At 42.3% G+C, this 25,622-nt stretch overlaps 1 protein-coding gene across 5 annotated transcripts in view; it reads right to left on the reverse strand.

Annotated features, from left to right (window-relative positions):
* Positions 1 to 2,682: 2,682 nt before the first annotated feature.
* Positions 2,683 to 25,622, reverse strand: part of ENTPD4 (ectonucleoside triphosphate diphosphohydrolase 4) — a 39,591-nt gene continuing 16,651 nt past the window's right edge. For 4 of the 5 annotated variants that reach the window (XM_060015178.1, XM_060015177.1, XM_060015176.1 and 1 more), the window contains exons 7-14: positions 25,042 to 25,145; positions 16,677 to 16,736; positions 16,241 to 16,395; positions 14,482 to 14,648; positions 10,862 to 11,186; positions 9,093 to 9,178; positions 8,018 to 8,179; positions 2,683 to 6,827 (exon numbers count right to left, since the gene is read on the reverse strand). In XM_060015178.1, coding sequence (XP_059871161.1) covers positions 6,599 to 6,827; positions 8,018 to 8,179; positions 9,093 to 9,178; positions 10,862 to 11,186; positions 14,482 to 14,648; positions 16,241 to 16,395; positions 16,677 to 16,736; positions 25,042 to 25,145 — 1,288 coding nt within the window. In that variant the 3' untranslated portion in view covers positions 2,683 to 6,598. The remainder of the gene's footprint in view (positions 6,828 to 8,017; positions 8,180 to 9,092; positions 9,179 to 10,861; positions 11,187 to 14,481; positions 14,649 to 16,240; positions 16,396 to 16,676; positions 16,737 to 25,041; positions 25,146 to 25,622) is intronic. The other variant, XM_060015179.1, reaches the window with a different exon arrangement.

Consider the following 25,622-nt stretch of genomic DNA (forward strand, 5'->3'; position numbering starts at 1 on the left):
GTTCTTTTTCCTTTTTTCCCCCCAGACTAAATGGCTAAGAAGTAAGGAAACCACTTGAAGTAAATTTGGTTCTCCTAAGTTTTTCTACATAAAGCTTTAAAATGCTTCACTCCCTTGACAAACTTTATGGTGAGAGGGAAGAGAGAGAGAGGCCTGGGATTCCACCCACCCTTCACACCACACTGCACGTGGTTTTAAATCTGCACAAAACTCTGCCATCTGGAAAGAAGAGAGAAGATTGAGAATAAAAGATTTGTAAAATATGTGTTTCCCAAACCCTCGGGACCTAAAGAGTTAGTAACTTGACAAAGCAACTAGCTTTTTTTTATTAGACTACAGATATTTATGAAACACTGGGCGCTATGTGGTGTTTTCTTTGTTGGATTAGTTATAAATGTCATGATCCATGTTCAAAGGGATTCAGGGATGGAACAGACAGACCGATGGACAACAGGGCCACAGAAAGCTGAAGAGGATTTTAAAATGTAATTTGAACGTTACGGAGAATGGCCAGGAACTTCCAGAAAATTCTGTTTTGCTGCCATAAAGAATTTTACAAGGCTGGGTGGAGCCCATTGAACGTTGAAGTGTCTCAATCTTTTTGAATTTAAAATCTAGGTAATAAAACAAGCTTGTGCCACGTGGAGAAGATGGACTCTTAGGAGAAAGTGCTGAGTCTGGTTCCTGGAGTTTAAGTCATGTGCAATCACAGGCAAGAAGAGGATGATTAGTCCTTCCAAAATGGCCCACTTCAAACTCTGATTATCACGAAAAGGGTGGAAGGTGGTATCAAAATTACCAGTTATAAACCTGGAGGGACAGCGAGAAGAGCCAGCCTGGGACTCTTACAGAAATAATACAGTGAAAGAGTACGTCCCACCCTGGGAATTAGGAATGCACTCTGTCTTCTGGTGACCTGGCCACAGACCAACTTTTCCCCCTTCTCCTTTTTTCAGGAGAAAAAAAAAAAAAATCTCCTTTTCCCTCCCTTGAGTTTCTGTGTTTATACAAGAAGCCCGTCTTCTGTGTTCATCACCACCACGTTCTGTGAGAAGCTTTCAGCAGTTTTCTCAGGGTGGAAATCTTAAGGCCGGCCTTTCTTGTTTGGGCTTCTTGTTTGGGTCTCTGACACACAACGGGGCTGTTGACAGAAATGGTTAAGTGGCCGTGAAGTCTGGAGCCCAGATGCAATCCACCTGCCAAACAGGATCAAGGGTGATGGCGGAGATGGAAGGCCAAGCCAGCTCTTCAGCCTCAATGGAAGTGTTAACAGAAAGCAGGAGGGGGAGCTAAGCTTGCTGAGGACAAAGGAAAATGCAACAGATCAATCAACTCTCCTTTGTTAAGAGGCAGCAGATCACAGGCTGAGGCCATCAGGCTCCCAGACGAGATGGGGCTGGGAGGACCCTTCGGGGTGTACCGTTTCCTCGGTGGGACGCTCAGCTCCAGGCAAATCCCCAATCTGCACGTTGGGCTTTGCAAAGGGTGCTCCTGTGTCTTTGATGACTTTCCATAAGAAGACAGTCTGACAGAGATGACGTTCACTTCCCTGCTCCCAGGCCAGTGAGAGCACCGCAAACCCCTCTGTGCAAACTATTAGCATTTCGGGATCTCAGGGGAAAAAAAAAAGATCCACTTCTGCATTCCAGACTCATGGGGCAAATGGAAACAGATGAAAAACAAACCAAAACCCAGAACTGCTGCCTTGCAGATCTGTTAACAGGGGCAACCACTGGAAGCAGGTACTTCACTTCTTCCCTAAGATGTGGAATAAAATGTAGACATCTTTAGATGCCTTTGGTATATTTTAATGTATTTACCCTTAGACACAGAGGCCCATATTTATTGAATTGCCTCAAAAATTATTTAAGCAGGTTTTCTCTTATTATTATTCTTTCCCTTCCGTGGTCACGGGCTGGGGCTCCGCACTACCGCGCTCACCATACGCCCACATTCCCACTTGGTTCTGCCTCCCCCGAGCATTCCCTGCTTTTATTTTTGTTGTTCTTTTTTTTTTTGTGGTACGCGGGCCTCTCACTGTTGTGGCCTCGGCCATGGCTCATGGACCCAGCCGCTCCGCGGCATATGGGATCTTCCCGAACCGGGGCACGAACCCATGTCCCCTGCGTTGGCAGGCAGACTCTCAATCACTGCGCCACCAGGGAAGCCCCTATTTTTGTTGTTCTTAACAGCCAGTCCCCTTCCCTTTCCATCTGTCTCTATCATCTATTTTCAGGTTATGGCTCAGGCCCCTCCTCCTGCAGGAAAAGCTCTATTTATATATTCTCAAATAGCTGAAGAAGAGGGGCAGTGTCTAACAGTTGTTAGCAACGTGAACAACGGGATTCATGTTTCTCTAGAAATAAACCAACGGCTTTAAGCTTAGATCTAATTGCAAAACTGGCAGCAATGATTTTACTATTTATGAGACAAAATACGTAAGGTTGGATAATTTCTTTTCTTTTCCTTGTAGGCGTATATACAGTTAACGGGTCCTTTTAAATGATAACCTTAAGAACCATAGTCTCGGGATGGCCTTTATCGCTGATGAAGGGTCGCTATTACGCCATGGTATATATTTCTCCTTGTGAAATGCTTGGCTTCCCTGCACACAGGGAAACCCGCACACAGCAGAGCTTCACTACACGCACGCCAGATACAGCAAAGGCATGGAGTGCACAGTCAGACTCGGACAATTTATTTTACTGAATGTAGGTTCAAGTTCAACTAGGCATTCTAACAGGTAACATGATTCAAACGTCAGAGAGAAATCTCTTTAAATCCCAAGAAAGCAAGCTCACACACAGCCTGCGGGCCATCGAATGAACTTTTTATTCTCGACACTCATCCGTGTGGAGTGTGGCCACGTGAGGTTGCCAAATATAGAAAGTGATAGACACCACAACCATCTCCCGAAGATAATTATTCTTTGAATGGAAAACATCACTTAAAGAAAAAACATTTAAAGATGCTCCCTTAGTCTGTATAATTCCTAAACGTAAAATATCGTCTTAGTAACAGAACAAAGAACTCGCCTTGGTTGGTCACATCATTCATTACGGAAGGGGAAAATCAATAAAAATCATAAAAAAACAAAACCCTGAAATAGAAATAAATAAATAATTTACTCATAGGTAGTTTTGCTGCATTGCACGTTACCACACAAAATTCTAAAGCTGATTTTTCTTAAAAGCTTGGAAAACACATTTGCCTGTTGGAGTTTCTTGCTAAGTGGTGCATGCTTCTCAGAAGGAAAAGTATTCTATGTAGGCCTGAGTTTCAAATTTAAACACTGGGTAATCTAGCGCTTGCCCTCCTGGGTGCACAGCTGTGATGATGGGAGAGCAAGCGTCTCCCCAGCCCCCGAGGTGGGGAGTGCTGCAGAAAGCCAGCAGTTTAGGGTGAAAATGGGCAGAAACCACAGGTACAGATCAGTCTGTACTTTTAAATGGATTGTAAAATCTTCGAGACCATCCTCTGGAGGTTCAGAAAGGAGCAGCCCAGATATGACGATGGAACAGAAGTGTTTACTGGAGGAGTCTTTCCACCAAGAGTTAACACAGAACATTGCTCTTTGAGAGGCTTTTAGCAAGTTCCCACCAGTCCAATTTCTCTTGCTTTCTGTTGCTAAAAGTGCTCAGAGTTTACGGCCTTCTTGGCCAGCCCTTAATTGATATTCTTTGCTTCCTGAGTTAAGCCCCTCTGGGGCTTGCCTCTCACCCCTGCCTGCGCCTGCATCGCTGAGAGAAACTTCCCGGCCGTCTTCTCCTCCCTGGTGCCGGGTGGAGAGAAGCTACTGAGCCCTTCTCATGACTGCAGACATCTCAACACAACACTGTGAGCCCTCCTGAACAGCACGTTTTAAATTTGGGCGGGGGGAAGGAGGAGTATGCTACTTGGTTTATTAGAAAACCGATCTTGAAAAGAATCTAGAGGAAAAGGTAAGTGAAATTCTGGTGCATAAACAACTATTTTGAGATTGAAGTTTGGTCACTTCTCTTGCCCCTCTTTTTGTGCTCACGGGTGGTAACTACCTTCCTGAATGAAGAGGACGCGGCTGTATATCTGGTCTTGAACGGGACTCTCCACGCAGGGTCAGCAGATGTCTTCTGTAAAGGGACACTTAGTAAATATCTGAGGCTCTACAGGACACGTGCAGTCTCTGTTGTGTATCCGTCACTTTTTTTTCCTTTAATGACCCTTTCAAAATTGAAAAACCATTCTTAGCTCAAGGGTCTCCTAGATTTTCCCTGTGGGCAAGTTTGCCAGGCCTGCTCCGGGAGTTCTTTGGCACGGGACACGGCACCGAATTGTGCAAAGTACAAGGCCGCTGGGCCTTGGAACCCTAATCTGGGGACTTCTTTTGGAGAGTGAGTTAGGTCCTTGCAGTTGGATGCTCAGGCTTGGATCCTCCATGCTGGTCTCTACTACACTCCCCAAATGGTACAGAGCTGGACCAGGTTAGCATCCTTTATTTAAAAAGTGGCTATTTATCGTAGGAGGTCTTAATTTAGGCCTATTTAGATCTATGCCTATGCTAGCTTATCCTTGCCTTGATTTGAAAGGCCAAATCACCTATTCTAGGCATTCTGCAGGTCAGGGCCTTACTCCTCCAAATAGCTGGCGGCAGAAAAGCTAACATGTAAACTTACTTCTTTACCACTAATGCCACCCACAGTCCGCAGGGCAAGCCTCCTTTAAGAAGTCAAGGAGAAGCACACCAGTTCACTATGCCCCTGGGGTACCCATGACACAGCCCGTGTGTGGCTGCGTCTTGAAAAGGAACAGTGTTTACCAGGGACCAAGCATTTAAATAGCTGGAGACCAGCATTTCAGAAGCTGGATTTTTCGAAAGACATCTGTCTCCACCCTCTCTGAAACAAGTCTCTCTACACATCAGATGCTATACCACCATACAGCTCCCCTAACCTTCTTTATATTTGAGAGGCAAACTTTCTACCAATAATTTGTCCGTTGTTAGAATATTCACTTTGAAGAGCAGAGTCACAGGATTTGCTTTTCTTTCATAAATCTGTAATCTTTTAAGTCATCAATATACTTGTATGCCACATTTTTAAGTAATTAATGGACGAGATGAAAATCTAAAAATTTTTTCTGAATTAAATAAGGGCTTCAGTGCCTGAATTCTTTCTCTCATCATTGATTTTTTTAAAAAGCAGTTGATGATTCTCGAAATATACATTTGTTACCAACTAGACGAATCTAGCTGTTCTGGAGTTAAGAAATAGCTTGTGCGCGCGCGCGCCCACACACACACACACACACACACACACACACACACACACACAGAACATCGCCTAAAAAACTATGTATGAGAATTCCCAAAGCTTCTAAACTAAACGAATAGGTGAAAACCCACTGATCTCATACACGCCAATCCAGTTGTCCTTTTTAGGTTTTTGTTTAAAATGTCAAACGTGTTTTCTTCAGAATGTGAGTTGATTTCTCGTGTTCAGTTCTTCTCTTCATTTGGACTTACAGTGGCCCTGCCAGCACAGCCTCAACCGCGACAGTAAGCTAGGTCTCTGAACTACGAGGGCAGGGGGATACCGACTTGAAGATGGAAGAAACCGGAGCACAATTAAACAAGCACGAACGAGCTACTGAGAAATAAGGACGTGCCTGTTGACAAGCACCAGCTCCAGTTCTAACAACACCGAAACCAGTGAACTATGAATTTTCCAACTCAGCAACGTAGCGTTCTAAGGCCGCCGAAAGATGGCATGAAGAGAGTAACTACCTGTGGTCAGAAGAAGCAACAGTAACGGGGAATGATTCTTCTAAATGAAATGAAACAGTGCATTCTGAAGCGTGTGCTTTTAGAAGTGAGAGCACTGCACTCCCTCACTCTCTCCCATCAGTGGGTTTCATACACAGACACGCGCACACACTCTCACTCTCACACACACCACCCTCACCCTCACACACACACACACTCTCACCCTCACACACACACAGCGCTCTGGTTATCATTTCACATTTTTCAGGTCTCTTCACTATCAATTTTAAAAACTGTTACCTCTTGGTGCCTATACCTCTCTATTTTGGATAGAAACAGTTCTGATTTTTTTAACCTGCAAAGAAAACACACAGCAACAGCCCTGAACAATAAATAAAACTAAACATCTCCCTCTTTAGGTTAGCGCTTTCAAGACAGAGAGAAAAAGGGGATGATCAGTCCAGTCGGTATGTGTTCTGGTTCTGTGAAAGCGTCACCCCTCGGTCCCACCTCCCCTGACAGAGAAAAGCCTGCCGTTTCCCTCCAATATTAAAGTGCATCTGTTTAAAATCAAATATACCTTAGAGAACAACCAAAAATCTTAGTAATTTTTGGCAGGTATCCTGTGCAGCAAAAATGAAGTGATGTTCCCTTTTCCCTATTCCGCAACTTAAAGCTGGACACAGAACGGCTAAATGCAATGCTTCTAGGACAGCAGAGTTTACGAACAGTGGGTTTTGGTTTTGTTTCAAGGAACGAAAAGGGAAAGGAAAAACAAAACAAATGAGAATGAAGAGGAGAAACCCTGAGGCGAAAATGGCTTTTCCGTTAGAGTCTTTCTGGGGCTCGAACTCCGGTTCATAAGGTGCTGGCGATCTTCTGGGACGGAAGGCCGTCCTCCAGCCAGACGGTGGCGGCCGAGCCACTGCGCGGGGCCCGCCTGTGAATGCGCCGCAGCCGCAGCAGGTAGAGGAGGATGGCGAGCAGGACCACCAGGAAGCAGCCCGAGAACAGGTAGTGATTGTACACAAAGGAGAAGCCCCGCCAGTGCGCGTGGCTGGCCCGGAAGGTCTCCTGCTGGATATCTCTGCCCACACGGGAACAAGAACAAACATGAGAACGAGGCAGGCGGGAAGGGTGACGTAATGATGCGCAGGGTGGGGTGGGAGGGGCCTGGTTTAGGACTCAGCTCTGCAGACGGAAGCTGGAACCTCCGTCTCCCAGACTCAGTTTCCCCTCCTCTAAAATGTAGGATACTGTGGCCCAGCAGAGAGTAGCTGTAAGTATGAACACGATAACCTGTGAAAGGGTATTCTTAAGTCTGTAGCTGTTACCAGCATTATACTTTGGGTAACAAAAATCAGAGAAAGTTAGAACTGTGAGTGTTTCACTAACACACAGAAGCTAACGTGGAATCAAACCACACGTCTATGATCAGCAACACCCACTACTCACACGTTTTGCAGTTAAGCCAGCTAAACGTGCTGCTGGGAGACGCTTAATTAAATGAAGGGAAAAAACAAAAACAAAAACAGCTAATACCTCATTGGTTAGTGAACCAGGGTTCTTATGGGGGGGGCGGTCAACTGACAGCTAAGTCTGTGAACTTGAGTGGGAAAAAGGCGCACCTTTATTTTACCGACCTCTGGTTGTAATGCAGCATTTTCACTGAACGTGAATGCAGACAAAAAGCTATCGCTACTGTAGTATCAGCAGAACAGTGACTCTGTTCCTAGAGGAACTCACAGAGCTTTTACATCACACTGTGGGGTTTTGCAGATGCCTCAAAATATCATCAACAGGCATCGTTACACTGAACTGACAGGAAGTACGAATTCTGCTGCCAGGTCTCGCTATTTAATAAAGAAGAACGTATACCACTGTATCACAAATTTGTCTTCTGTAATATTTTGATAAAGGTACTGCAATACAGTGGTTTCCTCTATAGCCTATGTATTTATATTATGCATTAAAAACAAGATTTTGAGAAGGGGTCCAAGGCCATAAAGGTTAAGGACCCTGGAATGGACCCTTCTGCGCAGGGGCTAGGTAACAGGCAGCTGAGAATAAGCACTTTTGTGGCGCCTTTGCTGGGATGGTGGGCTGGGAAGGGAGGAGGCTCCGGTGGGGAAGACCAAGTCAGACCTCCCCGACTCTCCCACTCTGCCCACGGCCAGCGCCAACAACGCCCCAAACAGCCACACCCACTGCCCACGACGCCTCGGACGCAGGGAAGCATCTTCTGTTGGATTCTCGTGACCAAATTCGCAGCCATACCTTAAGGGTAAAAAGCGGGTCCTGTAGAGGATTGCTCCGAGGGTCCACTGAACCTCCTTGTCGTACACTTGCAAAGCTGTCTTCAAATTTTTGTAGTTGACGGGAAATGAGAAGCCCCTGTGGAACACCTCAAACATCCAGGCGGATTTGAAGCACTGATACCTACAAACAGCACAGACGTGAGTGCGACTGAGTCACTGGGTGGGTCCAAAAGCACGTTCGTGGAGTCGGCCTTGCCCTCTGTGAACAACGGGGGTGCACAGGCTTCACGAGGCCTGCGCCCTGAGGGCGAAACCATCCGTACGCATCTCCAGCCGACGTGCTTGCTTTACGCCCTCTGTCCCACACCATTCACCTGTTAAAATCGATCTGCTCATGAAGCTTGGTCTCCGTGTAATTTAATACGTGGCCGCGGGAGATTTTTCCCCTCAGGCCTTCCATCACTTACTCAATTCAGTTCTGAATAAATACTGAGCAAGTTCCACCTTCTCTGGACCTCAGTTTCTTTATTATAAAATGACAAGATAGGCGGGTCCTTTTCAGCTCTGATAATCTATGATTCTAAATATTTATCAGAGGGTTGCTTTTTGCAAAGCACTGGGCTAAGCAAGTAATAAGACATCATAATAAATAATAAGATAGCCAATGTGCTTAAATGACTTACAATGAAAGAGGATGTTTTAAAAGCTACAAGTAACTATAAACACAGAATATGATAAACGCCACAAGAGGGACGTAACGAGCGCTCTGGAGACTCGCAGAGAGGGACGGAGCCTAGCCAAGTGGACAGAGGAAGACTCGGAAGGGACAGCACCTGACCTCTGAGGTCTGGGCAGGACATCAACGAAGAGAGCATGCCCAGGGGAATTCCAGGTGGAAGGAAGAGCAAAACTGAGCCCCAAACTGCAAGATACGTTTGAGCACGAGTATTTGCCATTGGTTTGAAAGGAGCCTGGAGGAGATGAGGAGGAGTAGGGACTGATGAGGGCAGAAAGGTAGATTGGGACCATGGTATGGCCAAGAATGGACACACAGTTTCTTCAACACACCCTGGGCTCAGCTGTCTATGACTTACTTGAGCCTGTGGAGGTCGGCGTGAGAGGCATACAGTCCTCGGTCAAAGCGTTCCCGCAAGATCGACCACTTCGTTGCGCAATAATCCTGAAAGAAATTTCACCCCAAAGAAATCACTAGGAAAGGTTTATTAAAGTATTTTCACTTTAAAAGTTTTTACCAAATTCATATTCATAACAAACATATCCTTCCAATTAGGAGACACAAGCTTGTGTCTGTGACCCATGAGGACGAGACACACAAACACTCTGTGAATGCTTACTGATGAGCTGAGACAATGCTTGTTCTTTGTCTTAAGATTCAGCCAAAGTTATTGTTAAAGAGAATCTCGCTGCCCACAACCGACCTCCTCAAAGCTGCTAAGTTTCTCCCCGCAATGACTGCATGTGACAGGCACAGACTTTTGGAAAAGTGAAGCGGTCCTTCAGCCAGTTCAGACTGAACACCTGTGTCTGTGGCTATATGGTGCAAGGTTCTGGGAACACAAAGATGATTACGAGAGGCTTTGTCTTCAAGAGAAGGGAAAGAGGTGCCACCTTTTCCTGAAGTTATCTGTAATGTTTACATTAACAGCTAACATTTACTGAATCCTGTGTTGGCACCTTCTCTAAATGTAATGCTTCAAACAACTCCTTGACACAGCTGCTATTCCAACCTCTATTTAAAGGATGAAGACATTGAGGCTCACAGGGGCAGTGAAACTCACAACAGGGGATACAGAGAATGGCACTCAGCCTGGGGTGAGAGGGCGAGGATGCATGTCAGGCAGAGGAAACACGACGGACGAAGACAAGATGGGAGGGAGCACAGATGGGAGGGAAATGAACAGATGTCTGATACGATTAGAGTATCAAGTGCTAGGTGGGGAGATGAGGCAACAGCGTGGGAAGGACACACTAAAGCATTTGAAATTCATCCTGGAAGCAAGAGAAAGCCACTGAAGACTTTCAATAGGAGAGCAGGTGGCTGCACTTGGGTTTCAGACAGAACACTTGGGAGTGGTGTGGAGGATGAACCACAGAGGGGGGCCAGATGCAGAAGGACCACGGGGAGGCCCCTGCATAGTGCAGGTGACAGAGAGCGGCCAGGGCTGGGACGGCGAGGGTAGGACAGAAAGTAGGGAGAGCAGGGCTCTGAGAAAATGTATGACATACAATGACACGCTCGATGACTGCTATTATGGGGTGTACAGCGAGGGATGGAGGAGTGACAGGGAGAAGTGTGTACCTCCTGGGTTTGGGGGAGGGGAACTAGATGGTTTAGTGAGGCCATGACCGAGACAACATAGCAGAACAGAATGGAGAGAAAGGGGGGTTGTCTGCAGTCGTGAAATCTAGCAGGCGCTAGGCAGGCAGATGCAGAGCCTCCTCCTGGGAGGCAGCAGCAAACCACGAACACAGATGAGACCATCCAAGAGCCTGAAGGTCAGAGGACCAAGGGAGGAAGTATGGGATCACCAAGGCTGAGAGCCTAGGAAAGGGTCAGGGAGGCAGGGAGAACAAGAGAGAAGGGGTCCTGAAAACAAAGGGTCGGAAGCTGTGAGGAACTGTCAGATCAGAATTACACTATTACACATAAAAGACTGTCATCTGGAAGCCACTGATGGCCAGTGCAGTCTCACAGGGGACTTTCTGCTTCTGCTGTGACGATTCCTCCGGCCCAACCAAGGGAGCAGCGCTGCCGAGGTGCTGCACACAGCCTTCGCCCTCCCCCTCGCCCTGCTCTGGACTTGGGCCCGTCGCCATCTACCCTGGCTTCCTGGGTGGTTACCTTCGCAGCTCTCGTAAACGCGGCAGCGCTGTAGTCTCCCCCCATCCGTAGCACATCCTCAGTGCAGTAGTAGAATTCGGAAAAGCCGTAGAATTCACTGTTCTGGAAGTGAATCGGGGGCTGGTAGACCCCATTGAGGGAGGTCTGCGTCTCGTTTGTTTTGTTCATGAAAGGCTGGATGGTCTCTCGGCACAGGTCAAAGGCTCCCGTCCCCCGCAGGTACAGTGTTTGTCCATTCTGCTGGATTTCATCTTTAATGTCCAGGGGTAGGCAGGGGTCCAGGTACGGAGTATCAGGAGTCAGCCCAGTCTGTTTCCCCAGGAGCCTATAGGGCAAAGAGAAACTTCATCACGAGACCAACAGAAAACTGTGTGAAGAAAAAAGTGGCTGCAAGTCAGTGTTTCTCAAACTCTGCCCTATGGAACACAAAAGGGTTCCGGGGGCTTCCCTGGTGGCGCAGTGGTTGAGAATCTGCCTGCTAATGCAGGGGACACGGGTTCGAGCCATGGTCTGGGAGGATCCCACATGCCGCGGAGCAACTAGGCCCGTGAGCCACAACTACTGAGCCTGCGCGTCTGGAGCCTGTGCTCCGCAACAAGAGAGGCTGCGATAGTGAGAGGTCCGCACACCGTGATGAGGAGTGGCCCCCGTTTGCCACAACTAGAGAAAGCCCTCGCACAGAAATGAAGACCCAACACAGCCAAAAATAAATTAATAAATTAATAAATTCCTACCCCCAACATCTTCTTAAAAAAAAAAAAGGGTTCCGGAAAAATTAAGTTGGGAAAACACGGACTCAAGCCCCTCCTGGATACTGATGATACACATGTGCGTACAGCAGACAGCTGAACGGGGTCCAGTGAAACTGTGACTTGGTCAGATTACTGACGCTTTCCGTGCCCTGTGACGCAGGCTGGTGTCCACGGCTGCTGAGGGTCCGCGGTTAAGAAGCTCCTCCCAGTGTCCTGCTCACTGCAGTCCAACGCCCACCACTGTGCTGTTCCCAGTCCCGTTTCTGCCACTAGTGCTTGTGATTTTAATTATATACAGATGAAATGTGACCGTGACAAGAAGTCGCTGGTGCTGTTAAAGCTAAGGTTAGATGGCTTAGAAAAATATAATAAAGGCAGATCGCTAGAAAACCAGTGTCAAATTAGGTGTTAACAGGATTAAAAGAAAAACAAGTTGGGAAAAATAAATAAAAATCTAGACGAAATTGGTATCGAATTGCTTCACAGATGTCTTTAAGGCCCTGGTATCCTTTAAAGAAAGCCAAAATGACATCAGGATGAGTGGGTGCAGTGCCTGCCAGAGAAATAGCCTAAGAAAAGCCTTTAGTCCAGAGCAAAAGATTGGCAAATGAATACGTAAGTTAAAACAAAGTGCTTGGGGTTGATTCTATTTTTATGATTCTCTGTTTTAACTGAATTTTTAAGTTAACCAACTATTGATCCCAACTGCAGCAAATAACAGTTTCTCTCGTACTACAGGCTCTGAGAAGTCCTGCAGAAATCTTAACTTGTTCACTGAAATGCCCTATGCTTACCACCTGCCGATGAAATGTCCACATCTGTCATCCTACTATGTGTCCCCACCATTAAGCAACTGAGAAGTAGAAAAGAGCATACAACAGCTGGAGTTATGTTACTGTTTGACACCAGGAAATCCCATGGGCCTAAAAGGTGTTTAACTATTAGGAAGGCGCCTGAATTTGATATTCAGTCACTGACATCAAGTCAACTTTTTACCTGCCGCTCAACTGACAAGTTGTTTATTCCTAAGATCAGGGCAACTCAGAATGCACTAAAAATGTTTAAGTAATTTAAAAAAATCCATCATCACTACTAATGGCCAAGGGATGAATAATGCATTTCAAGGCTCAATTCATGACACATGTAAAAAGTGATGACTGACATTTATAATTATTATAAAAGTCCAAGATGAGTCAAATGTATACTTCATGTTACAGTTTTTAGTTGCTCTACAACTAAATTAAAAAGTACCACTGCAATGTCCATTATATAACCTTCTTGACATTAAAACCAATTAGGAAAAATTAGGGTTGCAGAAGAAGGTGTTTCTCCAAAATTCTAATTTAAACATCACTTATAAAATATTTCTATTTTAAGACTATTACTAAAAATAATTATACTAAAGTGCACTATGTAAAATACTATTTTAAAAAAGAAACGGGGACTAGTTAATCTCTCTTAACTAACGCTATTCAGTTAACGTCTGGAGCAGACAAAGAACCAGTTTTTATTGCTTCTCCTATTCACACATGTGAATTTCTGGAAAATGAGGTAATGAATGGCTCTGACTTGGCCTTTCGTAAAGTTCAGGCCTCCACAGGTTTATTAAGATTAAATTGTAGCCATTATTTTAAAATAACTATAAATGAAATATAACCTTTAAAAATTCTGAATCACTATGTTGTACACCTGAAACTTATATAATATTGTACGTCAACTATACCTCAACAACAACAAAAAAGATTAAAATAGATCAAGGAAATACACTATCATTTATTTCTATGAATCAGGATTTTTCTCCTCAAAATCGTTTCGTCAAAACAAAACAAAGGGGCTTCCCTGGTGGCACAGTGGTTGGGAGTCCGCCTGCCAACGCAGGGGACAGGGGTTCGAGCCCTGGTCCGGGAGGATCCCACGTGCTGCGGAGCAACTGGGCCTGTGCGCCGCAGCTGCTGAGCCTGCGCTCTAGAGCCCGCGTGCCACAACTACTGAAGCCTGCGCGCCTAGAGCCCGTGCTCTGAAGCAAGAGAAGCCACTGCAATGAGAAGACCATGCACCGCAATGAAGAGCAGCCCCTGCTCGCCACAACTAGAGAAAGCCCACGTGCAGCAACGAAGACCCAGCGCAGTCAAAAACAAAACAAAACAAAGCACAGTAATTAATACCATTTTACAAAACCCCAGATTTCAGATTTTTTTATTCATCCATATGGTTTTTCTGTTCTTATGGACTAATTTCAAATAAATAATTGGTATACACTTAAACTTATAAAATAAACTTAAACTGTTAAAGTGTTTTTGCATATTTTCTATACCAGAATTCTTCATGAACTCATTTTTTGAAGTTTCATTGCTAAAGAGGTTTACAATCACTAACTTTGACTTCTAGATCGTTTCTTTCTCGTGAGTAACTTCCTTCACTACGGTCTGATTCACTAAATAACTGTCAGGCTGGTTTCCCACGACACCGCCAGGACATCCCGTAACTCAACGCTATCATCGTTTCCTGGGGGCCTCCAGGACACCTGAGTGGCCCAGGTGCTGAGTTTCCGCAGGACTTTGCAATCTGGAATAGCATCACCCAGGGTTCGAAAGTATTTTAATATCCTGAAATTGAAACCTCTAATCCAGCAGGGGAGCCATGGGTCTGAGAGAACGAGAGCCTTCTTTGGAGGCGGGTGAGCTGGGGCCAAAGGCAGGATCCTGCTGCCCTTTCATTTCTTCTCCAGCTCAGCGGGCGGGGCAATAAACAGCTAACCGTGCTCATATGCTTCTGCTGACTGAGGCCTCCCTGCTTGGCCTGGATATGTCTTCTGTGAGGACAAACCGCGGTTTCAAGGTGACGACCGAGCAATGGAAGGTGCTTTACCTGTTCTTTTGAACTGTGCTGGTAAATATTCTGTCCTCATATCTCTGTCGAGCAGCATTGCCACCAAACCCAAGAAACGTGGCCACGTAGACGCGGTACACGTGCTCAGTTTGGTGAACGTCACATCCCAAGTTAAATTCGGCCAATAAGTTCTTAGCTACTTCTTCCTACAGACGTAAGGATCACAAACGTCAGTATTTTAAGCAATACAAAAACAATTACCTCCTGTCAAAAAGAGGGATCTACAAAAATTCTCGTCAAAAAGGAGCAAAAATTTCTGCATCTGCATTTCCCAAGGGTCCTTCTAAGCATCCCTCCTAATTCAATCCGACAATCCTGACTTAAGAAATCTCAGATGGGCTGCACGTTTGTGACACTGATAGGACTTTTTGAAAAGGGACATTGGCAATGTGGTTTCATATCCTCTGATCTAGTAAATCTACTCATGGAATCCTGTGCTTTGAAAATAATCCTAAACATTGAAAAGTCTCTATACACAAAGATGTCCTTTGCAATTCTGTGACAGAAAAAACTGGAAGTCATCTATATATATAATTTCAAGTAGGGGTTAGTTAATAATGGTAATAAAGTTTATGGAGGAATATGCTTATGCACTGCTAAATAAAGGACAAAAATTGTACAAACACTAAGATTATAACAACCATATTTTTAAACACTATAAACAGACCAAAAGGAATAAAGAGAAATGTGCCAAAATGCTAACAGTAATTTTTTTGGATGATGCATCCATGGGAAATTTTTTTCCAAACTTACTTTTCTATGAGTTTCTTACTTTATTTGAGGGGAAAACATGACTTTGTACAAAGAGTGTAATACTTTCTAGAGGCGTGTCTGGATGGGAAGCAGGAAACACAAATTGTAATACTTGAATTTACAAAGCATTTTCTAAGGAGCTTAATAAATACTTCAATAATGTTTGCTGAGCTGATACGAGGTGCCTAGCAGGCCATTAGATATACTATATGCACTATCTCAATCAGCCTTATGATAACCCTCTGTTAGAAGCACTTGCAGTCACATGTATAGCTGAAGAGGCTCGCTCGAAAAAGCTAAGTGACTTGCATAAGGTCCCAGAACTAGTGAGGATAGGGTGACGATGCAGCTCAGTCTTGTCCAGCTCCACTCTTTTCTAACCACTCACTCTGCTAGGTATTAACCTAGAGCTGAATGGAAACAGTAATAAAGACATAGAGCAATTCAGGAAAGCATCTGGACACCCTCTACAGAAGGCCACCCAGCCTACTGGGAAACTACAGTACCGAAGGGGATATGCAGAAATCACAGAGTAAACCATGAGTTCAGAAACGTGGAAGCGGTGGATACAAACCTCTATCCTTTCCAGAAAAATCAAAAGCTGTCTGAGCCACACACAAGAGTATTTCTCCCAATTATAACTTAAGAAATCTGATACTATTATATTGAGTTTTACAATACCTGTTGAGAAAAGAAGTGACTGGAAATAGAAACAAAAACTCAAGTGTGTGGCTGACATACACACCAAAGGAAAATTCTTGGTAAGTTCAGAAAACAAACCAGCTGACTTCAATGAACAAACACAAACGGCTTAGTGGAGGTTTGCCTTGGTTTCCTCCTGTCTCCTTTCTCCTGGGCTGTGAAGGTGGTACCCTCAGCAAGCACAGTAAAGATGTGTTCAGACTCAGAAAACAAAACACAAATGGATGGAGACATGTTAAATGAAAATCAAACCAAACAGAAGGAAATTTGTACAGATAATAACCTGCTGTGAGGAGGCAAAGCTTACAGTTTTGGGGACTTCGTATGCTATCTGGGTTGAGACGCCTCCCATGTCGAGAATACCGGCTGTTCTTTTACGGAGAATGGCTTTGCTGCTTTCGCTACCAGGGATGTTAACTTCCACAACTGCCTCATCATCTGGAAAGAACAAGAAACATCCACTGGAATGGAACAAATGCAGAGAAGCGGGATCTTGTGAAGAGTCATCCTGCTTTGATGGTGGGTTCACGTGTATCTAGGCAGACCCAGCTTGCTCCTCCGACTAAGATCAAGTTTACTGTGTGACACAGCAGCACCTCCCACTCTGCTCCTACACACCCAGCTGTGTCACAACACTCAGCTCCTTTTTTATGCTTTGCATGAAATAGAAAAAGCCGCAATTTCCAGTTAGATACATTTGCTGGAAACACGATACTTACCATCTTCAATATGCTCGAATCGTCCAAGGACAAAATTAATGCCAATCCAAGCATACACACCTAGAGACGTTATAAGAAGAGTAAAGTTTAAAAATATTTTATATAATCCCGATCACTGCAGTCAGTGCAAACATTTATTTCATTCCCTGATAAGCTGTGAAAACGTTATCTGAAAAAATACATTTCTGTTGATGTATTACCTTTTCCTAGTCATTTTCCAAGAACTCTCAGCTTTTAATTTTGTAGTTTCATACCATTTGCATGGGTTGAAAATATAATTCCCTAGACACTCCTGTTCCTTTGAAATTTATAGGTTGTTTGGAAATACCGGAGTTTTCACTTTTTATGAGGTTAAACCTATCAAGTACAAGGTTTTAAGACAAGTGAACTCTAACCCTTCCATTCTTTTATCTCACACTTTCACTCAGTTCCCAAGTCTGATTCTCTTTTTGTAACATTTTCTACATCGGACCTTCACCCATTTTCATTACTGCCTTGATTTAAGCTGGTACAGAGATCTAATTGACTTTCCTGCCCCTACTCTCCCACTCCAACCCATGCTATCCTCTGCTGGGCTGATCTACAGAACAAAGTCCAAACTCCACAGCCCAACAGTTCAAGACCTGTCCAACTTGTTTTTAACTGAATAAATTTGGCATGTAACAATGTGTAAATTAAGGGGTACAGTGTGTTACTTTGATACGTTTATATATCGTAATATGATTGCCCTTGTAGCGATATCATTATCACATTACATCATTATAGTACAGTATTATTGTCTATATTCACTACGCTGTGCATTAACTGTCTATGGCTTATTTACCCACTGCTACAAGTTTCTACCCTTGAACACCATCAGTCTTATCTCCTGACCCCATCCCCTAGTAACCGACATTTTACTGTCTTTTTACACGTTGGACTTTTTCAGATTCCACAAATAAGTGATATCATACAGCACTTGTCCTTCTCTGACTTAACTCGCTCAGCATAATGCGCTCAAGGTCCATCCATGTTGTCAAAAATAGCAGGATATCCTTCCTCCTTTCTCATGGTTGAATAAGATTCTACTGTGTATGTCTACCACATCTTTTTTTATCCATCTGTCTGTTGATGGAACACTTGGGTTGTTTCCGTATCTTGGCTATTGTGAATAATGCTTCAAAAAACACGGGAGTACATGCATCTTGTCAAAATTCTATTTTCATTCCCTTTGGGCATATACCCAGAAATGGAATTGCTGGATCGTATGGTAGCCCTATTTTTATTGGGAACTTATTTTATTGAGGAACCTCCATACTGTTTTCCACAGTGTTGGACAAATTTTCATTCCCACCAACAATGTATAAGGGTTCCCTTTCCATCACATTCTCACCAGCACCTGTTGTCTCTTATCTTCTTAAGGAGAGCCATTCTAACAGGTGTGAGGTGATTGCTCACGGTGGTTTTGACTTGTGTTTCCCTGACGATTAGTGATGTGGAGCATCTTTTCATGTGCCTGTTGGCCATTCTGACATCCTCTTTTGAAAATGTCTTAGTTCTTCTGCCCATTTTGAAATCAGATTTTTTTGGGTGGTTGTTATTAAATTGGATAAGTTCTCTATATATTTTGGATATTAACCACTTACATGATAGATGGTTTGCAAAAAGTTTCTCCTATTCTGTAGGTTGTCTTTTCATTTTGTTAATTATTTCTTTTGCTGTACAGAAGTTTCTGAGTTTGATGTAGCCCATTTGTTGATTTTTGCTTTTGTTGCTTGTGCTTTTGGTGTCGTATCCAAAAAAACATTGCCATGACCAATCGATGAGCTTCCTCCTTTCTTATTGAAGTTGTACGGTATTGAGTCTTACATTTAAGTCTTTGATCCGTTTTGAGTTAATTTTTGTGAATGGTGTGAGACAGGGGTCCAATTTCATTGCTCTGCATGTGTTTCTCCAGTTTTCCCAGCATCATCTGTTGAAGAGACTGTCTCTTATCCATTGAGCTTTCTTGGCTCCCTTGTCAAATATTAGTTGACCATATATGCCCAAATTTAATTCCAGGCTCTGTACTGTTCCATTGGTTGCTATGTCTATTTTTGTGCCAGCACCATACTATTTTTATTACTATGGCTTTGTAGTACAGTTTGAAACCCAGATGCCTGATTGGCCTTCTTTTTTCTCAGGATTGCTTTGGCTATTCGGGGTCCTTTGTGGTTCCACACAAATTTTAGGATTGTTTCTTCTATTTCTGTGAAGAATGTCTTTGGTATTTTCATGGGAATTGCACTCAATCTATAGACGGCTTTGAGTAGTATGGCCGTTTTAACAATATCAATTCTTCTGATCCATGAACACGGGACATCTTTCCATTTGTTTATGGCTTTGATGTCTTTCAGCAACGTCTTTTAGTTTTATTGTACAGATCTTTCACTTCCTTGGTTAAATTTATTCCTAAGTATTTTACACTTTGAGTGCTTCTGTGAGTGTGATCATCTTCTAGATTTCTTTTTTAGATGCCTCATCATTAGCATAAAGGAATGCAACTGATTTCTGTATGTTGATCTTGCATCCCGCCACTTTACTGAAATAGTTGATTAATGCAACAATTAATCAATATTTTTGACTTGAGTTTTTAGGATTTTCTTTATATATGAACATATCATCAGCAAATAGTGACGATTTTACTTCTTTTCTAATTTAGATGTATTTCTTTGCTTTGCCTAACTGCTGTAGCTAGGACTTCCAATATTATATTGGATAGGAGTAATGAGAGTGGGCATCTTTGTCTTATTCCTGATCTTGGAGGAAATACTTTTGGTTTTTCTCCGTTGAGTATAATGTTAGCTGTGAGTCTGTCATATGTGGCCCTTATTATGTTGAGGTATGTTCCTTCTACACCCAATTTATTAAGGGTTTTTGCTTGTTTGTTTTACCATGAAAGGATGCTGTGTTTTGTCAAATGCTTTTTCTGCATCTGTTGAGATGAAGTGATTTTTATCTTTCATTTTACTGATGTATTAACATTTATTGATTTACATATGTTGAATTGTTCTTGTATCCCAGGGATAAATTCCACTTGGTCATGGTGTATAATCCTTTTAAGGTGTTCTTGAATTCAGTTTGCTAATATTGTGTTGATTTGTCGAGAATTTTTGCAGCTATATTTATCAGGATGTTCGTCTACAGTTTTCTTTTCTTGTGGTATCTTTATGTGGTTTTGGTGTCAAGGTAATGCTGGCTTTGTAGAATGAGTTTGGAGTGTTCCCTGCTCCTTTCTGGAAGAGTTTGAGGAGGATTGATGTTTTCTTTAAATGCTTGGTAGAATTCTCCAGTGAAGCCATCTGGTCCTGGAATTTTCTGTGTTGAAGTTTTTTGATTACCAATTCAATCTCTTCACTGATTACCAGTCTGGTCAGATTTTCTATTTCCTGATTCAGTCTTGGAAGGTTGTGTGTTTCTAGAAATGTATCCATTTCTTCTGGCTTATGTAATTTGTTGGCATATAATTGTTCATAGTAGTCTCATGATTCTATGTATTTCTGTAATATCAGTTGTAATGTCTCCTCTTTCATTTCTAATTTGGAGTCTTTTTTTTCTGAGTCTGGCTAAAGGTTTGTCAATTTTGTTTATCTTTTCAAAGAACCAGCTCTTAGTTTTGTTAATCCTTTCTATTGTTCTTCTGGTCTCTGTTTCATTTATTTCTGCTCTAACCTTTATTATTTCTTTCCTTCTGCTAACTTCTGGCTTAATTTGGTCTTCATTTTCTAGTTCCTTAAGGTGCAAAGTTAGGTTGTTTGAACTCTTCCTAATTTCTTAATATATGCATTTATTGCTATAAATTCTCCTCTTAGAACTGCCTTTGCTGCATCCCACAATATTTGATATGTTGTATTTCCATTTTCATTTGTTTTGAGATACAGTAAGTCCCCAACCTACAATCCTTCAAGTTGCGAACTTTCAGAGATGCGAGCATGCATTCGCATGTGCAATCACATAAGTTAATTCACGTCTGGCATACACTGCCATGTGTGCATCCTTTACAAGTAGCTGTGCTTTTGTGCACTTTACTGTACAGTACTGTATGGAATACAGCAGTACAGTATCTTTATTTCAAGCCCAGAACCTGTGCCATCAATGTCAGATGTGAGTGACATTGCAGCTTGCCCTCCATCTCCTATTGCTGACAATCCTTCAGCTCTACCATCTCCCACCTCCTCTCCCTCCTCCAGTCAGTAACTCTTCTTGCCTGTTCGCTCCACGCCAGCCCCTGTATGCCAGCTGTTGTACCATACTACTGCTTTTCAAGGTACTATATTGTAAGATTAAAAATGTTCTTTATTTTTTGTGTTTGTTGTTTTTTATGTATTATTTGTGTGAAAAGTATTATAAACCTATTACAGTACAGTACTATATAGCTGATTGTGTTAGTTGGGTACCTGTGCTAACTTTGTTGGACTTATGAACAAACTGGACTTCACGCTCTCGGAATGGAACTCGTTCATATGTAGGGGACTTATTGTAATTTTAAAATTTCTCTTTTGATTTCTTCTTTGACACACTGGTTGTTGAGAAGTATGCTGTTTAGTCTTCACGTACTTGTAGATTTTCCAGCTTTCTTCATGTTGCCGATTTTTTGTTTCATACCGTTGTGGTCAGAAAAGATAGTTGGTATGATTTCAATCTTCTTAAGTTTGCTAACATTTGTTTTGTGTCCTATCACATGATCTATCCTGGAGAACGTTCCACGTGCACTTGAGAAGAATGTGTATTTGGTTGCTTTTGGATGAATTGTTTTGTATATGTCTGTTAAGTTTGCTTGTCCTGGTTCAATTCCAATGTTTCCTTGTTGATTTTCTGTGTGGACAATCTATCCACTGGTGATAGCGAGGTACTGAAGCCCTTACTACTGTTACATTTTTGTCGACTTCTCCCCTAAGACCTGTCAGTATTTGCTTAATATATTTCGGTGCTCAGGCGTTGGGAGCATATACATTTACAATTGTTATATCTCCTTGATGTATTGACCTCTTTGTCATTATACAAGCACCTTCTTTGATACTTGTTATCCTTTTTGTCTAGAAGTCTATTTTGTCTGATATAACTATGCCAGCTTTCTTTTGGTTTCTATTTGCTTGGAATATCATCTTTTATCCTTCCACTTTGAGCCTATGTGTGTCTGTAGAGATGAAATGAGTCTCCTGTAGACCGTGTATAGTTGGGTCATTTTTTTTTTTTTTGATCCATCTAGTCATTCTGTGCCTTTTGATTGGTGAGCCCAATCTATTTACATTTAATTATTTATGTGTAAGGATTTACTACTGCCATTTAATCTTTTGCCTTCTGGTTGTCTCTCCATTGTTTCTTTTTCCTTCTGTTTCTGTCTACCTTTGAAAGTTCGTGGTTTTCCATGGTGATTTGCTTAGTTTCCCCCTTTTTTATGTTACTTATCTCTGTTCGGATTTTTACTCTGTGGTTACCAAGAGGTTTACATAAAATGTCTCACAAATAGTCCTTTTTCTGCTGGTAACAATTTATCTTCATTTGCCTGTAAAGGTCCCATCCTTTTACTTTTCCCCTTTTATATTTTTCATGTCACAAATTCTCTCTTTTAATGCTGCAATTTTGTTACCAAGTTGTAGTACCTATAGTTATTCTTAATGCTCTTTTCCTTTAACCTTTATGCTATAATTGTTTAATATACCGTTCTAAAAAAGATTTAGTTTTCTAATTCCATTTATCACCTTAATTAGAGTTTTGTGTACTTTCATCTTTTCACTTCAGCTTGAAGACCTCCTTTCCACATTTTTTGTAGTCTAGTGGTGGTGAACTCCCTCAGCTTTTGTTTATCTGGAAAAGCCTTTACTTCTCCTTCATATCTGAAGGATAACTTTACTGGATAGAGTATTCTTGGTTGGCAATTTTTATCTTTCAATACTTTGAATATGTCATTCCACTCCTGGCCTATAGCATTTCTCCAGAGAACTCTGGTGATAGCCTAATGGGTTTTTTTTTGTAGGTTACTGTCTTTTTTTCCCTGGCTGCATCTAAAATTTTTTCATCACTGACTTTGGACAGTTTTAATATAATGTTTCTTGGATAAGGTCTTTCATGTTGAAATAATGAAGTGTTCCATCAGCCTTTGGACTTGTATATCCAGTTCCTTTCTCAGGTTTGGGAAGTTCTCAGCTATTATATCTCTGAATTCTCTCTGCTCCCTTCTCTCTCTCTTCTCCTTCTAGGATATCCATTCATCTTACGTTGGCTTTTCTAATGAAGCCTGATAGTTTTCACAGGGTTTCTCCACTTTTTAAAAATCTTAGTTCTCTGTCCTCTTCCACCTGAAACGTTTCTATATTCCTACCCTTGAGCTCACTTATTCTCTCTTCATCTGATGGGCTCTACTTTCAATGCTTTTTAATGCATTCTTCATCTCATTTATTGAGTTCTTCAGCTCTAGAATTTCTGTTTGGTTCTTTTTTAGAATTTCAATCTCTTTGCTAAGTTATTCTGCTTGATAATTTTATTCCTGAGATCACTGTACTGCCTTTCTGAGTTTTCTCGTACCTCGTTGAATTTCTTCCTAATAGCTATTTTGAATTCTTTACCAGTTAGACTGCAATATTCCATGTCTTTAAGTTCTGTTGCTAGAAAAGTGTTTTTCTTCTTTTTGTGATATCACACTGCTTTGATTTTTCATAGTGTTTGATGAAAAGTGCCTCTGTCACTGCATTTGAAGTAGCAAATGACTTTCCTATTTAAGTAAAGCTTTGTTTACTATCATTCTAACAATTCAACACACTGGTCACTAGAAGCCTTTGTTTCGTTTTTTAGAAGGTGGCGCTACAGCACAAGTTTTTGGTTTTTCTTACCTAAGCTGACTCATCACTAAGGTTGGGAGTATGAACATAAAAAAAGCCAGTGGAAAGGGAAAAAAATGGATGGTGACAGAGGTGGGGAGATGTGTGCTTAGTACCTGGGGCTTTGAGTGTGCCATAGCCCAGAAGAGGGTCCTTGAGTGGAGGTGGGGGAGTCCCAGAGGTCTGTGGGCTGTCCTCTTGCTAGAATACCAGGGCAGACAGCAAGAAACTCATTCTTTCAGCTCTCTCTGCCTTCTTCTCTCTTCTTTCTCTGCCCCAAGTTGCTGTGGTCTCTCCTCACAGAGTCCCTCCAGCTGCAATACTCAGCCAGGTAAACTCCCCACCCCAGCTTACCACCTTCACCCTCCACCTCTGCCACAGGTCGTGCTGGCCCACTGCCACCCCTGCTCCTCCTGGCCTGGCTCTGTAGCTTCCTCTGAGGTCCAATCCACTCACTTTCTTGGGCACTGATGAGTTGATCTCTTGGATGTCCTAGTGTGCTGTGCAGAGGCACTTTTTTTTGGTTATGGATGTCCAATTAATTGTAAATCAAAGGAGAGAGAGAAAAGGAACCATGCACGCCACCATGATACTGACATCACCAAGACCTATCCAACTTTTAATATTACCACAACCTTTTGAAAGGGCCATCATCCCACCAAATTAAAATATTTTTATTCCTCTGTCCATAGTGCAGCTTTTCCGACCTGTGTTGACTCAAATCATTTCTTCTGCCTAGAATGAGCTTCCTATCCCTCTCTCAGAGTCCTAGCCTTACCATGATTTGGCATGCTGTGTTTATAATTATCCCTTGAGGCCTAGTTCAAATGTCACTTTCTCCATGATGCTGCTAGTTAGGAAAAAAAAAAAGTCTCCTTCTTTCAAATTTCCATGATAGTTTTTCCTTATCTTCCTTATGGCATCTAAAACTCTGCCTTATATAAGCAGCTAACTGTGTACCTTACTTGTCTATAAACAGCTTGACGGCAATATGTGAATTTTGCCCAATTATTGGCGAAATGATAGGTGATTTTGAAATAAATGCTTTTTGGCCTCCATTTCTAGCAAGCTATTCCCCAGATAATTTCAGTGATTTGCCCTTTCATTCTCAAGTAGAATTATTTCTTTGAAAACAGAACATTTCCTCAGTGTATCGAAGTCAAGAATAATTTCCCCTTCCTAACAAGTAAATCAGTAGAAGGTTCCAACAGTCCAGTAATTATCGTAATTCCAGAAAGTTGTACAACTTAGGCAAGGAACACAAAGCTTTTCTATCAAAACAAGTCCAAAATATCCTTCCTAAATGTGATGAGGACAAACCAAGTTATTTTTTAATCGCTTAATGTTTGGATTATAAAGACCAGTCATGTAAGAAACTGATTTTTCCATTTAAAAATTATAATATTTGAAGGCATGGTTTCCCAAATTTTAAGATGTTAAGGGTAATTTAATAAAGTGTACGTGAGGAAGACTGGGAGGACTTAAAGGAATAGCTTCCCAAATTTCAAGTTGAAGACTAACATACCGACCTTCTTGTTTCCCTGAAATTACTTCTGCATGAGAGTCAGAAAACAGAAAGTCGAAGTGCACGGGGATGTCGGTCAGAAGGTCTTCTAGAATGGCTTTCTGTTGACTGTAAGACAATCCAGAAATTTACATATCAATATATTATATCCTGAATTTTTCTGTTTTAGAAAGAAAAAAAAAAACCCCTATGGCTCTGGTATATCTTATGTGAAAAAATTTTTTTAAACCAAAGCAGTTCATTGAAAAGACTGTTTATTTTAAGAAGGAATTTTCATGTAAAATAGACAGCTAGTGGGAAGCAGCTGCATAGCACAGGGAGATCAGCTCGGTGCTTTGTGACCACCTAGAGGGGTGGGATAGGGAGGGTGGGAGGGAGGCTCAAGAGGGAGGGGATATGGGGATATATGTATACATATAGCTGATTCATTTTCTTATACAGCAGAAACTAACACAACATTGTAAAGCAATTATACTCCAATAAAGATGTTAAAAAAAGAGAGAAGGAATTTTCAGAAGTTGTGTAAATTATGTGATTCCGAAATGTAAAACTACAACTGCAAACAATCCTTAAACTAATAAAATA

This window comes from Delphinus delphis, chromosome 6 (genome assembly GCF_949987515.2).
Source record: "Delphinus delphis chromosome 6, mDelDel1.2, whole genome shotgun sequence".
In the NCBI taxonomy this organism is placed as follows: Eukaryota; Metazoa; Chordata; class Mammalia; order Artiodactyla; family Delphinidae; genus Delphinus; species Delphinus delphis.